Here is a 13,472-nt window from a genome sequence, read left to right as displayed (position 1 = left end):
GATGTGTCCGGTTCTTTCTCTCTAGTACAACATTTTATTGAGGAGTGTATGTTGCGGAGAACTCATGCTTGATCCCTACTTCATCACAATATGCTTCAATGTTTGTGTTGTCAAATTCTTTTCCATTATCACTTCTTATCTTCTTGAGCTTTACTTCAAATTCATTTTGTACTCTCTTGGCAAACTTCTTGAAACATGCGGCCACTTTGGTCTGGTCATGAAGGAAGAACACCCAAGTATATCTAGAGTAGTCATCAACTATCACAAGACAATAGAGATTTCCTCCCAAACTCTTGTAAGTTGTTGGTCCAAAAAGATCCATGTGAAGAAGCTCTAGTACTCTTGTTGTTGACATGTAAGCTTTTGTTGGATGAGTGTTTGCAACTTGCTTGCCAGCTTGACATGCACTACAAAGCTTGTCCTTTTCAAATTTCACATCCTTCAAACCTCTCACCAATTCATTCTTCATTAGCTTCTTGAGTGAGCTCATCCCAACATGTGCAAGTCTTCTATGCCATAGCCACCCAAGTGTTGTTTTGGTGAATAAGCATGTCTTCAAGTTTGTATCTTTGGAGGTGAAATCCACTAGATATAGGTTGTTGTATCTAAAGCCCTTGAATATGACTTGATCATCATCTTTCTTTGACACAACCACTTCTTTCTTGGTAAACAAGCATTGAAAGCCAAGATCACACAATTGACCAACGGATAGCAAGTTGAAACTCAATGAAGCAACATATAGCACATTTGATATTGAATGAACATATGATATTGCAACTTTGCCCAATCCTTGAACTTTGCCCTTTGAATTATCACCAAATGTAATCCTTTCTTGACCATCTACTTCTTCATCTAGTGAGGTGAACATACAAGGATCACCGGTTATATGTTGAGTGCAACCACTATCAATAACCCAATGACTTCCACTGGTCTTGTAGTTCACCTACACACAAGAGATCAAGCTTGTTGTTTAGGGACCCAAACTTGATGGGGGCCCTTGACTTTCTCAACTAGTGACTTTACAACCCAAATTTGCTTAGGCCTATTCTTGTTGGAAGGACCTAAGAACATGACTTTCATCTTTCCATTAGAATCCTTTCTAAGCATGTAGTGAGCATTGAAGGCAAAGGGTCTAGCATGCTTGGGCAAGGGTTATGGTGGTGGGGTTTGACACTCATGAGCAAAGTGACCTTCTTGTCCACACTCAAAGCATCTCTTTGGCTTAGGCTTTGATTTGTATTGTTGTTGATGTTAAGCTTGAGCTTTCTTCTCTTGATTTGCCAAGTATCCAATACCACTTCTATCCATTTTCATCATGGTGTTCATGAGTATCTCACTTTAGAGATATTGGCCTCTTGTGAACTTGCTCAAACTAGTCTTGAGATGTTCTTTCTTCAACTTGAGCTTCTTGTTTTCATCTCTAAGTTCATCATGATTTTTCTCCATCTTAAGTCTCTTGTTCTCTTCTTTAAGCATCTTATTCTCAAGAGCTATATCATAATCACTGTCAAGATTCTCTATCACAATTGTGTTGGTGGTTGATAGCTTTTCAAGATCTTTCTTGAGCTTTTCATTCTCATTCTTGAGCTTGGTATACTCATCATAGTTGTCGGACTCAACCCCTTTCTTGCCTTTGCTACTAGAACCTTGCTCAATGCTCTTAATAATCAAGTCATCACATGATGTAACTATATCAATCTTAATAACATTACTAATAGCATCATGTGGCTCATTGAATAATAACTCATGAGAAAGAATAAGATTGTCATGATTAATCTTGAGATTGGTGTACTCTTCTTTTAGCAAATTGTAACTAGTGGTGAGCTCATTATGTATCCCCTCAAGTTTATCATGTTTTTCTCTAAGATCCTTTTTAGAGGATTTGAGATCCTTGAGTTTGGATGACACAATTTTATTTTCTTCTCTAAGCTCAACACTAGCTTTTTTGGCTGTCATACTTTGCTAAGAGTGAGTCCTTCTCATGTTCTAGCTTTTCATTTTTAGCTCTTGTCTTTCTAATGATTTTAGTGTATTGGTTTAGCAACTTGACAAGATCATCATAAGAAGATGATTCAAATTCTTCATCACTATCACTACCACTTTCATCATTGCTAGCATTATCATCACCACTACTATCATCATCATTTTGTACCTTTTGTTCACCCTTGGCCATAAAGCATAGGTGTGTAGAGGATGACAGCGGCGGTGTCGGTGAAGACAGTGAAGAATCAATCACAAGAGTGGCCACCTTCTCGTTCTCATTCTCACTTTCATCATAGGATGAGCCACTTGATGATTCAATATCCATGAGATAATCACCAACAATGTATGCCTTGCCATTCTTCTTCTTCTTGTGAAATTCCTTCTTCTTGCCATCCTTCTTATTGTATGGCTTGTTCTTCTTCTTCTCATCATTATTTTCATCACTTGAGTCATCTTTCTTGCCCTTGTACTTCTTCTTATACTTGTCTTTCTTAGGTTTAGGGCATTGATGAGCTAGATGACCAAGTTCTCCATAGTTATAGCAATCCATTTCAGAGATGGGCTTCCTTCTATTTCTAGTGAAGAATTTCTTCTTCTTGCTATCAAACTTGACACCATTCTTGTTTAGCTTCTTGAGCATCTTGGTAGTTCTTCTCACCATGAGAGCAAGACTTGTGTCATCAATCTCATCATCACTTGAGCTATCATGATCTACTCTTTCTTTGCCCCTCTTCTCTTGGCTAGCCTTGAATGTCAAATCTTTCTTCTTGGTGGAAGAAGAGCCATCTTGTAGAGTAATGTGCATGTACATCTCATGTGCATTGATCTTCCCCAATATTTGAGTTGGTGTAGCGATGGAAAGATCACCTTGATGAAACACCGTCACAATATGCCCATATTTATCAATGGGGAGGACACTCAAAATCTTTCTCACAACATCAGAGGGTTGCTTTTGTGTGAGTCCAAGCCCATTGACTTCCTCTATAAGAATATTCAAGCGTGAATACATCTCATTGGCACTTTCTCTATAAGAACATTCAAGCATGAATACATGTCATTGGCACTTTCTCTAGGAAGCATATCAAATGAATTAAGCTTTTTCATCACAAGGTGGTAGCGTTCCTCACGCTCACTCTTGGTTCCCTCATGGAGCGCACAAATGTCTGACCATAGTGCATGGGCGTCTTTATGGTTCCGCACACGATTAAAAACATCCTTACAAAGGCCTCTAAAGAGGGTGTTTGTAGCCTTTGCATTCCACTTCTCATAGTTAACTTCATCGCCTTGAAGATTGGCGGGATCCTTAGGTTTTGGGAAACCTTATGAGGCGGCTCTAAGAACCCCAACGTCTAAAGCCTCTAAGTATGCCTCCATGCGAATTTTCTAATAAGGAAAAATCATCTCCCTCAAAGATAGGAGAGGGTCCATCCCTATAGGACATCTTGCTCTAGGCGGTTAAGCCTAATTTAGGGAGCACGAGGCTCCGATACCAATTGAAAGGATCAAGATGCCCAAGAGGGGGTGAATTGGGCTAATTCTAAATTATTACAATACTTAAGTCCTACACTTAGCCCATTTCACCCCTTGTGCCTAAAATGTGTTTCTATTGCTTTCCCGTACAAAAGTTTTGCACACTAGGTTCCAATCCTACTCTAGCATGGCAATTCAAGGAATGTAAAGATATGAAATGAATTGCTCAAATGTAAATGCTCAAAGTAAAGAGAGGAAAAGGAACACGGCGATATTTTTCCGAGGTATCGGAGAGTCGCCACTACCCACTAGTCCTCGTTGGAGCACCCGCACAAGGGTGTAGCTCCCCCTTGATCCGCGCAAGGATCAAGTGCTCTCTACGGGCTGATTCTTTAACACTCCATCATGGTGAATCGCCCACATTCGCTCACAACTTGATTTGGGTCATCCACAAGCTCTGTAGGATGATCACCAAGCTCCCAATCACCATCGAGCCATCTAGGTGATGGCGATCACCAAGAGTAATAAGCATAAACTATCACTTGACCAAGACAAGAATAATGAGAAAGATGGATGCACACTTGCTACTCCCTATGCACTAATGAGGTCCTTAATTTTGGATTATCAAATCTTAATCACCCCACTAGGCTCTTGCTCTCCATTGCACTCCAAAGGTGTTTCTCAGCTGAACAAATGGGCAAGAGATCTCCCATGGATGAGTGAAGTAAGTATTTATACTCTCTCATTCAAAACATAACGTTTGGAGGCTGAGTCATCACTCTGTGGGCTGACCGGACGCTCCGGTCAGTTATACCCACCACTATGTCAGAGAGAGCCATTAAGCTCTGACCGAACTCTGACTAGCGTCCGGTCAGCACCTACCGGACGCGTTCAGTCAAGAAAAAGTCTCTCTTGAACCTCTCTGGAGTGGACCGGACGCAGGCGCCCCAGCGTCCGGTGCTCCTCCACTCAGCGTCCGGTCAGTACCAGACGACTGCAGTTGATTGACCGGACTCTGACCAGCGTCTGGTCAGCACACACCGGGCGCGTCCAGTTAAGAAAAAGGCCCTCTAGAACCTTTCTAGAGTGGACCGGACGTAGGCACCCAAGCGTCTGGTGCTCCTTCACTCAGCGTCTGGTTAGTACCAAACTACTGCAATTGACTGAATGAACTGACCGGATTCACCCTCCAGCGTCCGGTCACAACCAGACTAGCGTATGATCAGTCATTTGACCCTCCATTCACTTCCAACTCGAAATCCTATGTGAATGAAGTTGACTCCAATTGATTTTAGGGCTACTCCTAAGCTACCTAGTGCTAGGTTTGGCAAGTGTGCACCACACCTAGCCCACTAGACTCACCTAGGTCAAGCTACTAGTTCATTTCTCCCTTAATAGTACGGCCAAAGGAAAAACAAAGTCATAAACTACTCTAAGTGTCTCTCCAACACCAAACGACACTTAGAACTAGTCCGACATTTATCTTGTCGTCCATCCTTTGAAAACCGAAACGATTTCCATCAACAGGGCATGACAATCATGATTGTCCAATCAATTTCCATTACCATGACCTAACTCAAATTGCCTCTGCAAAACACACGTTAGTCATAGTAATCGCGTGTTGTCATTAATCACCGAAACCCAACTAGGGGCCTAGATGCTTTCAGAGCCCAAGACCTAGGCGCCAAAATCTATGGCGCCGAGATGGGTAAGCTCGGCGTCACCAACGATGGCACTGAGCTAAGGGTCTAGATTTTGAAAGCATACCACAGGGGCATATTTATGAAAAGTTTCAAAAAAAAAAGGGCTAAAAGACAAAAAAAAATCCGGGTAATGCGGTGGCCAGGCTAGGGTGCGGTGTTAGCGGGTGCGGTTTCCAGTGCCTGGACCCAATAAGAAACATCGGACCCAGTATGAAACAAACCTGGCGGATCTTCGAGAACATCCCACGGACAGAGCGTCGCCTGAAACAAACTCAGATTTCAAGCGACTACACAGTAGGAAAAGTGTTTAAATATAAACGACAATCTAATCACCGTGAATTTAAATATAAACGACTCAGTCAGCAGTAAGAGTATATATTTACAAGTATTTCATGAATTATATATTTATTTTTATAAAAAATAAATCTAGAAAATATCTTCTCTATCTCTGTACCTAAAAAGACTAACAGTCATCATCCTCCACTCCAAGCTCGTGCCTCCGCAACCTATCCGGTTTTGATTCAGCTCGTGCCTCCGCAACCTATCCGGTTTTGATTCGAAGACCAGATCCACGTGCCCACGTGTCCGGGTCCGATTACTGAGGTTCAATCAAAAAAAAAACGTAGTATCTAGTAGAAAAAGAAAATCTGCGATAGGTCTGTATGTTGGGCCTTCCCTAAACAAAACGAAAATGCCAGCTGTCAGTGGCCTTCCCTAAAACAGAATGAAAATGCAGCCTTGAAGGTAACTACCAAATCTACAATTATATATTTGGAAGACAAGATAAAAGGTGAGCAGTATGGAGAAGGCAGTACATTTTGCAGAAGATAAGTAGATCGATTGGTAAATGTAATTAGAGAAGCATAGGGGCAGAAACGTATAATAATAACTAATAAAAATGATCACAGCCACAACCTACAGACGCTGAGCAAGGAAATGCAAACTCTCCGGTTGCAGCTTAGCTACAAATACACAACGGACCAAAGTTTTTATTTCGCCGTTCCAACTTAGTATGTCACATCGTTTTGGCATGCTGCGGTGTTATACTGCTACTACTGCATGAACTGGTCCGCGAGCTAATATTATAGCCCAGGCACTCGCTTATTACATATATCCAGACATGTCCAGATCACCATATTCCTCAGATCTCGCTGAATGATTTGATAGTGCGGAAACCATGATTGTCAGGAAGTGGAGCATTTCCTGGGCGAATGGAGATTATCACCTCAAAACCTGAAAGATATGGTTAAGTAGACAATGATCATTCCAAAATTTCTAGCTAGAAAAAATATGGGAACAACAAAACAAACACAACCAATGCTATGAGCAAATAAACAAGCATCGCCACAGCTTTATGATTATCTCACAAGGTCGTAAGGCCCTAAAACAACAATGATACAATAACACGGACACATGATTATAATAACATCAACTGTAAAACTTTCGACTTAACACATTATGCAAGTAAAAAGAAATCTGGATGTGACAAATTAGAAGGAAGTCAGGATTTGTCTACAGAGGAACAAAGGCTATTAAATGGAACTAGTCATTACCAGCGTTTTTTGCTGCAACAGCTTCTTGGAAGACATCGGTGATAAATAAGATTTGAGATGGACTGTCCACCCCAAGTGATTGAGAGATCTCAAAATAACTCCTTGTTTCTCTTTTGTTTCTGTATATAAAAGATGACAATCATGACTTATGTCAACTTTTTAATAGATTCGCAGATGAATGGAACAAGAAATCTATCACCAAACAAATCATAATTAATGTTCAGTTTTTGTGTATTTGAGAACAAAATCCCTTTTTCTTGTGTTGAAATCTTTTATAAAATTATAGGCTACTGCAACAAGAAATCCAGAGCTTACCCAGTGGTGGTATCAAAATACCCACACAGGAACTTTCGCAGGTCACCATATGTTGTATTGCCAAATAGAAGCCTTTGTGCTTCTCTACTTCCACTTGAGTATATGTAGACCTAATGACAAAGTATTCATAATTTTGCATCATGAGAAAATACGATTGCACGCTCTTTACAAACTAAGGAATGCATATTGTTGTGCTAACTTAACTAGAAAGCTATAATTTACAAAACTGAGATGAATGCAGTAGCTTAACAAACTCTTTTGAAAAAAGAAAAGAACAACACTTTCCCAGTGTTCCCTTTCATGTTGCACTAAATTTTATCGGCCTTGTGAGTTGTGAGTCTTGTGACAACCTACTAACACAAAAAATAAGTTCCATTTTACACTAAATCTTGAAGCACTGAGCATTTTTAGCACTGATTTTCTATAATTAAAATCTATGTTGTATTTTTCTACAGCCTGGACAATCAGTATTTCACAATTCACATGAATTAGAGCAAAGAGATACCTTTATGCCACTAGCATGCCAGTTCTTTAGCGCCACAGGAACATCCTCAAAGACAACTCCCTGTAGCTCTTTCTTTTCAAATCCAGTCCTCCAAATATGACCCTGAATTTGGCCAATTAGAACAGCTGAACTATACCAAACAGAAAATTAATATGCTTGCAAAAGTGACCAAGAATGTGAATTGTAAACTAAGCTACCTGAAGTTGTTTCAATGGTGTGATCTTCCGATCTGCTTTAATCATCGATTCAACATTGGCAACCAATGAATTGATAACCTCTTCTTTGCCAGCCTCATCGGGTGGAACTGGAACAGCCCCAAAAATTCCATTTCGTAAATCATCTTCAATCTGAATAGTTGACCACATGCTTGTTAGAACATGAATAAACAAAACAACCAGTGCAAACTATTAGTATCACTTAAAAACTTGTCATTGCTTCATTACTTACTTGGATGCGCAATAGTTTGATGTCGTCTTTAGTTTCTTCAGAATCAAACGTAGAAGTCAGATGTTTTCGTACATTATCACGGGCATAAGGGAACATAACATCAGTCACGAATGATATTGGAGTGGTTGTCCCCTCAATGTCTAGTACAACACACTGCGACAGTAGAAAAAAGATCAAGCTGAGTTTAACAGAAAAGACATTGTAATCACAAAAGCGTTAAGGAAAACAACAAAACTTCAAAAAAAAAAACTACAGAAATACTACAGACAGTTTTTTTGACAAAATGCTATGGACAGTTGCAAAGTAAAAATCCTACAGGTATCACGAATGGTATTCCCAAAATAATAGGAACAATGAAATAACCTTTGATGAATCAGCAGCATGACATCCATTAGGAATTTCAGAGCTTAAAATGCTGCGCTGTCTCTTTGCATTGTTTATTGGACCATGCTCAGGAGTTGTCCAATCAATACCTAGCTGATAGAGCTTGATGCAAGCATCTAAAAGATAATGATAGCATTCAGCCTGAAATGCAAGGCCACAAAAATGAAGTTCACATCTCCACTCGAATAAATAGGAATCACATAATTATCTCTAAACATAGCAGACATAACGGCAACATTTAAACAAGATTATTATCACAGCTCTTATGAATTAGAAGACTTCACATGAATATAATGGTACAAATACATTGCTTTTTTCCTTAAAGAGAAGATCTAGTTCAGGAAATTTAGAGTGTCATCCAAATGAAGTCCTTAATTTGGTAATCCCAGAAGCCAAAGCAGGCCTGGGTATCATGCAGCAACGAGGGATTAATGAAATCATCAAATCAAGTTAAGGGTAACTGAATCCAAATTTGTATCCAAGTCAAAAGTTGCATAACAAGATTCACCATATTAGCTTATATTCATGTAAAAATTTTATAAGGCAAGTTAACTTCCAGGGGAAAAGGAGTATCAAAGAGTAACCTAGGTGTAACAAACTGTTACATTTTATTTTTACCTAATAAGAATAACTATATGCTAAAATTAACCATCAAAGAATATCAATATAAGAGGTTTCGAAATGAAGGAACCAGAAGCCTAAACTGCAGAAACACAGATAACAATAACAGTGAGAGGTCATCAAAAGAATGGTAGGCAACAGTCAGAGTCCAGAGCATTTTAAAACAACTGCAGAAATTCACAGATAGAAAGCACACCTGTGTCTTGGCATTGATCCAAGAGTCACCCCATACATATATTCCGTGGTTCCTTACAAGCACAGCAGTTGCCTTTGGGTATGCTGCAATCTGTTAAATAATTTTGTATCAATGGCCTACATACATCTAAAATACTCATCACAACTTTGTTATCAAGATTCAAGAATATGTGGTCTTGGCTCAAACTCTAGATAAATCAAACAGTATTGTAAAAAACAACCAAATTGGACTGATAATTTATGATAATGGCTAAACTTTTACAGTAACTATAATCAGAGGCTATGAACATCAAATAAAACCGGTAATTTTCCCCATTTATCATCAAATAAACTTAAAACAATGTGCTAGAGACTTAATAAGCCTTGAATTGACTTGTTATAAGTTATAACTTATAAGGTTATCCCTAGAAGCCTGTTAAGCAGGGAATTTGGATTCAAATCCTTAACCTCAAGCGCATTGCTGGAATGATATCTTATCTGCACCAATAAGAACTAAAAACTCCAAAACAGCATAAGATTGTATCTGCACCTATATATTTGGTCTCTAGGATTGAGATGATTGAAAGATAGGAGTTTGATAGCATACCGCCTCACTTAGGGAGTCAGTGAGCTCATACTCATAAGGAGTATTCTCAATAATAGGAATGACCAATTCATCACGGTAGCCATGACCTTTGATTCCTTTGATCATTTCCATGTGGGTCACCTGCAGTAAGATCAGCGTCAGACCGTCAGTATCTAGTCAAATAAGGATTTTCTTACCACAGCTATTTTAACATACAATAGAAGTTACTGTGAATTTTAGTTTCTAAATCCCGGCCATAGTATATAATCAAATTTCCAGCTAGGGTGTGATATTACCGACAAATTAAATTATCACTTTACATGTTAGTGGATTCTCGGAACATCCATGCCACTTTAGTTCTTTCCCATACATTTATTAACATTACAGTACGCTGTATGGAGAATTAAGGGAATTTGTATGAAGCCACTGTCCAGATCACTGGTCCAATCCAACTAGCTCATGCATGTATGCATGCAATCACTGTTGAACTTAGTCTGTGCACACAAAAAAGGTACTCCCTCCATTCCAAATTTTAAGTCGTTCTGGCTTTTATAGATACGTAGCTTTTGCTACACATCTAGATATACATTATGTCTAGATACATAATAAAAGTTATGTATCTAGAAAAGCCAGAACGACTTACAATTTGAATGGAGGGAGTAGCATTGTTTGTTTTTATGTTGCAGCTTCATGCTTTCTTGTTGAAATAACTTGCATGAAACAGAAGCGTGTTGTGGATATAATTTAAAAATCATTGGACTGTTTAATGCCATCTAAAACATCAGCAGATAAATGTTAATAACCGTAGTAGGCTTTTCCTTGGAAATGAAGATATCACAAAATGTTCAGTTTCACACATTTAATCAGATTGAGGACACTTGGACAATAGGAATTACCCTGAACTCCTTTGCACCAGGGTTGAGCATTGTTGCAATGCAAGTCTCTATTCCATGGCTGTGAATGACAGCCCCAGCTCCTCTCATCAGATACGCCTTCAAAACACCAAAGCAAACTAGAGTTTTCAGATCAAAACAAGCAGAAGCAACAGCAAAAGTTAAAACGAAGAGAGCATTCACAAACCTTCATGAACAGAGGAGCACAGTCCGTACACTTTGGAGGCTTGTTTGGCCATGGCTTTGCTACTGGCACAGAAAGCACTTTTCCATCTGCAGCCATCACATACATGTCCTCTGCTACCATCCTCTCCTTCTGCACACCTGAAAGAGGTCAACAACATTTATTGTCAATGGAATGAACTACAATAGCTACTTATCCTCAAATTTGAAGCTCGGTGCTGGCAGAATATTAGGTATAAAATCGTGTTTTCTTTCACACACTGCATATAGACCCACTAACTAGCAGTAAAGGTACTAGACAGCAATACCATACAAATAAGGATGCCGATTGATATTCTTGTGTATATGCCTTAGAGCCTGAACTGCTTAAGTTAGCTCAACACTGGACATCTAAAGAGATATTGTGTCAGTGATACAAGTACAGCCCAATGCAGAACTCACAGTATACAATGAGCTCAAGCTCCCAATGCAGAACTGCACTGAGATATAAGCTAAACGATGCACACTTCAAAAGCTCAAACTTCTCTGTGCCATAACTTGGTAACAGAATTTTTAAGTTGGTGCCATGGCAGACCATCATCATTCTAGGCCTTTTTCCAGCGAAACAACCTCTTCCAGTTGTTTCGAAATTTTAACTTGAATTTAGTTAAAAAGTCCCTTTCAAATTTCAATTGACAACCACTTGGCCTTAAACGTTAACCTTATATGATAATGCCTCCTAACATTTCACTGCCAGGCCATGAATAATTTGGATCAACAAAAGGAGTCTGATCAGAGGCTTTGCACGTGAAGCGTGGAGACATATGGCATAAGCCAAATAACTTGGGTAACAGAAGCGATCGTTTCTTTTCCAGGGGGCGATCGGCGGCAGCGTCTAATTCGCTACGCGGCAATTCGTCGAACAGGTGACACGCGCCCCCCAAGGCCACAAAAAGGCGAACAGGTGAATCGCTGGTTACCGGAGGGTGACATGACGATGAGGCGGTCGGCGAGCGGCACGGCGGGGTCGTTGACCTTGACGGTGATGCTGCCGCCGGTGCCCGTGACCCATCCCTGCGCGTAGAAGTGCCGACAGAGCTCCGCCACTAGCTCCCGCGCCTCCCGCACCGGCTCCCCCTCCAGGTACGCCTCCGACGCCGTCGCCCCCACCGCCGCCTCGCAGCTGCACCCGCCGCATGCCATGGCCGTCCCCCTTCCGCCGCCTCCGCCGCTCACGTGCCGGGATTCGAGCTGCGTGTGGGGCTGTCTTTATTCTCGCCGAGTGCAGTGCAGCCGAGGCGGCTCGATTAGTGCTTGCCAGGTTTCGAAGAGCGGACCCACACGTCAGTGAGTCATCCGCGGGGAATCTCGGGCGCGGGGCTGGGGGTTAACGGGACGGGAATAATCGGCACCGGGAGGCGGCTTTACTTTTGTTACTCGACATTACGGGCTACCCGCTCTGCGGCATGTGGAGAAGCGAAGGAGGGGGCGTGGGACCGTATTGTCAGTGAAAACAGTAGGGGCGACTAGACGGTTTTGGGTATCTGTAAGTGGCACGACCAAGGTCATTGTCACGGGGAGGATGCGTGAAATAGGCTGCGGGACAGGTGGGGCCCGGTGAAATATGCCAGCATAGTTCGTAAGGCCAGTCTCAATGGAGTTTCATGGGGGGTTTCATGCACAATTAATAAGGTGCCACGTCAGTTTTTGCATGAAACTGGGAGGAGAGAGAAGAGATTCGTTTCATGGCCATGAAACTTATCCGCACTGTTTCCAAAACTTTGGAAACGCCGTGAAACCTGCACTGAGGCCCTTCCTTCGTTTCATCGCGACTTTTCTTCTCCGGGACCACGCGGGGAAGAGAGGGATGATAGGGATAGGTAGGACCCGTGAATAGTAAAATAAGGGATGAAACCGTGCCATGAAACTTTGCACTGTGGGAGAGACCCGTTTCATATCAAAGTTTCACGTGTTGGAAACTGGGAGGTGAAACTCTCCATTGAGACTGGCCTGATGGCATCTCACCGCAGACGGCATGTTTGACACTGTTCTGCTCTAAAAAAAATACTCACTCTATACTGAAATAATCACACGTTTATACAAATGATCGAATGGCAAGGTTCCATGTGCAGCACAAGTGGCATAGCACAGTAGAGTAGTCAGTTGCCCTGTTCGTTTGGCTGATAAGCCATGGCTGGAAATATTGTTGGCTGATTTATTGTGAGAGAAAAATATTATTTGTTGTCTGAAAAAAAAATACGACTTATAAGCCAAACGCGAGACATGTGGATTAGTATGTAACGAAAACCAAAGAAACAAAACTCGACTTCAAAAAAGGAAACTGCCGGTGGCCTGCGAGATGCTCTCGTCCACTCGTTTCCTTTTTATCTCCTCCCGCATAGGGACAATCATTTCCTTTTTTTCTCTCCCGAACAGCCACGTCGAGGCTCCCGTCCACACACTCATGATCCATCCTCTCGTCGCCGAACATGGCATCACCGCCCAGTGGCAGATCTAGAAACGATGCAAGAGCAGGGCTAAATAGCAGAAGGCTAGAAATCCTATGATAATTTGGGTAGGGCTGAACGCTTAGACTCTAGACTATCTTTGGCTGAATATTGAGGTTTTGTTCGGCTGCTCATATAAGTCGACTTATTAGTTATGGTACAGTATTTT

At 41.1% G+C, this 13,472-nt stretch overlaps 1 protein-coding gene across 1 annotated transcript; it reads right to left on the bottom strand.

The window, feature by feature from the left end:
• Positions 1-6,123: 6,123 nt before the first annotated feature.
• LOC136482053 (probable bifunctional methylthioribulose-1-phosphate dehydratase/enolase-phosphatase E1) lies at positions 6,124-12,143 on the bottom strand. Its single transcript, XM_066479302.1, has 12 exons — positions 11,777-12,143; positions 10,822-10,958; positions 10,638-10,733; positions 9,763-9,882; positions 9,178-9,267; positions 8,340-8,501; positions 7,977-8,129; positions 7,727-7,876; positions 7,530-7,631; positions 7,025-7,134; positions 6,710-6,828; positions 6,124-6,389 (listed from the first exon to the last, which is right to left on the bottom strand). Exons 1-12 carry the CDS (start codon positions 11,997-11,999, stop codon positions 6,298-6,300), a joined length of 1,554 nt encoding a protein of 517 aa, XP_066335399.1. The 5' UTR covers positions 12,000-12,143; the 3' UTR covers positions 6,124-6,297.
• Positions 12,144-13,472: the final 1,329 nt, after the last annotated feature.

Source organism: Miscanthus floridulus, chromosome 9 (genome assembly GCF_019320115.1).
Source record: "Miscanthus floridulus cultivar M001 chromosome 9, ASM1932011v1, whole genome shotgun sequence".
Lineage (NCBI taxonomy): Eukaryota > Viridiplantae > Streptophyta > Magnoliopsida > Poales > Poaceae > Miscanthus > Miscanthus floridulus.
The sequence above is the reverse complement of the archived record's forward strand: the minus strand, read 5'-3'. Positions and strand labels throughout refer to the sequence as shown.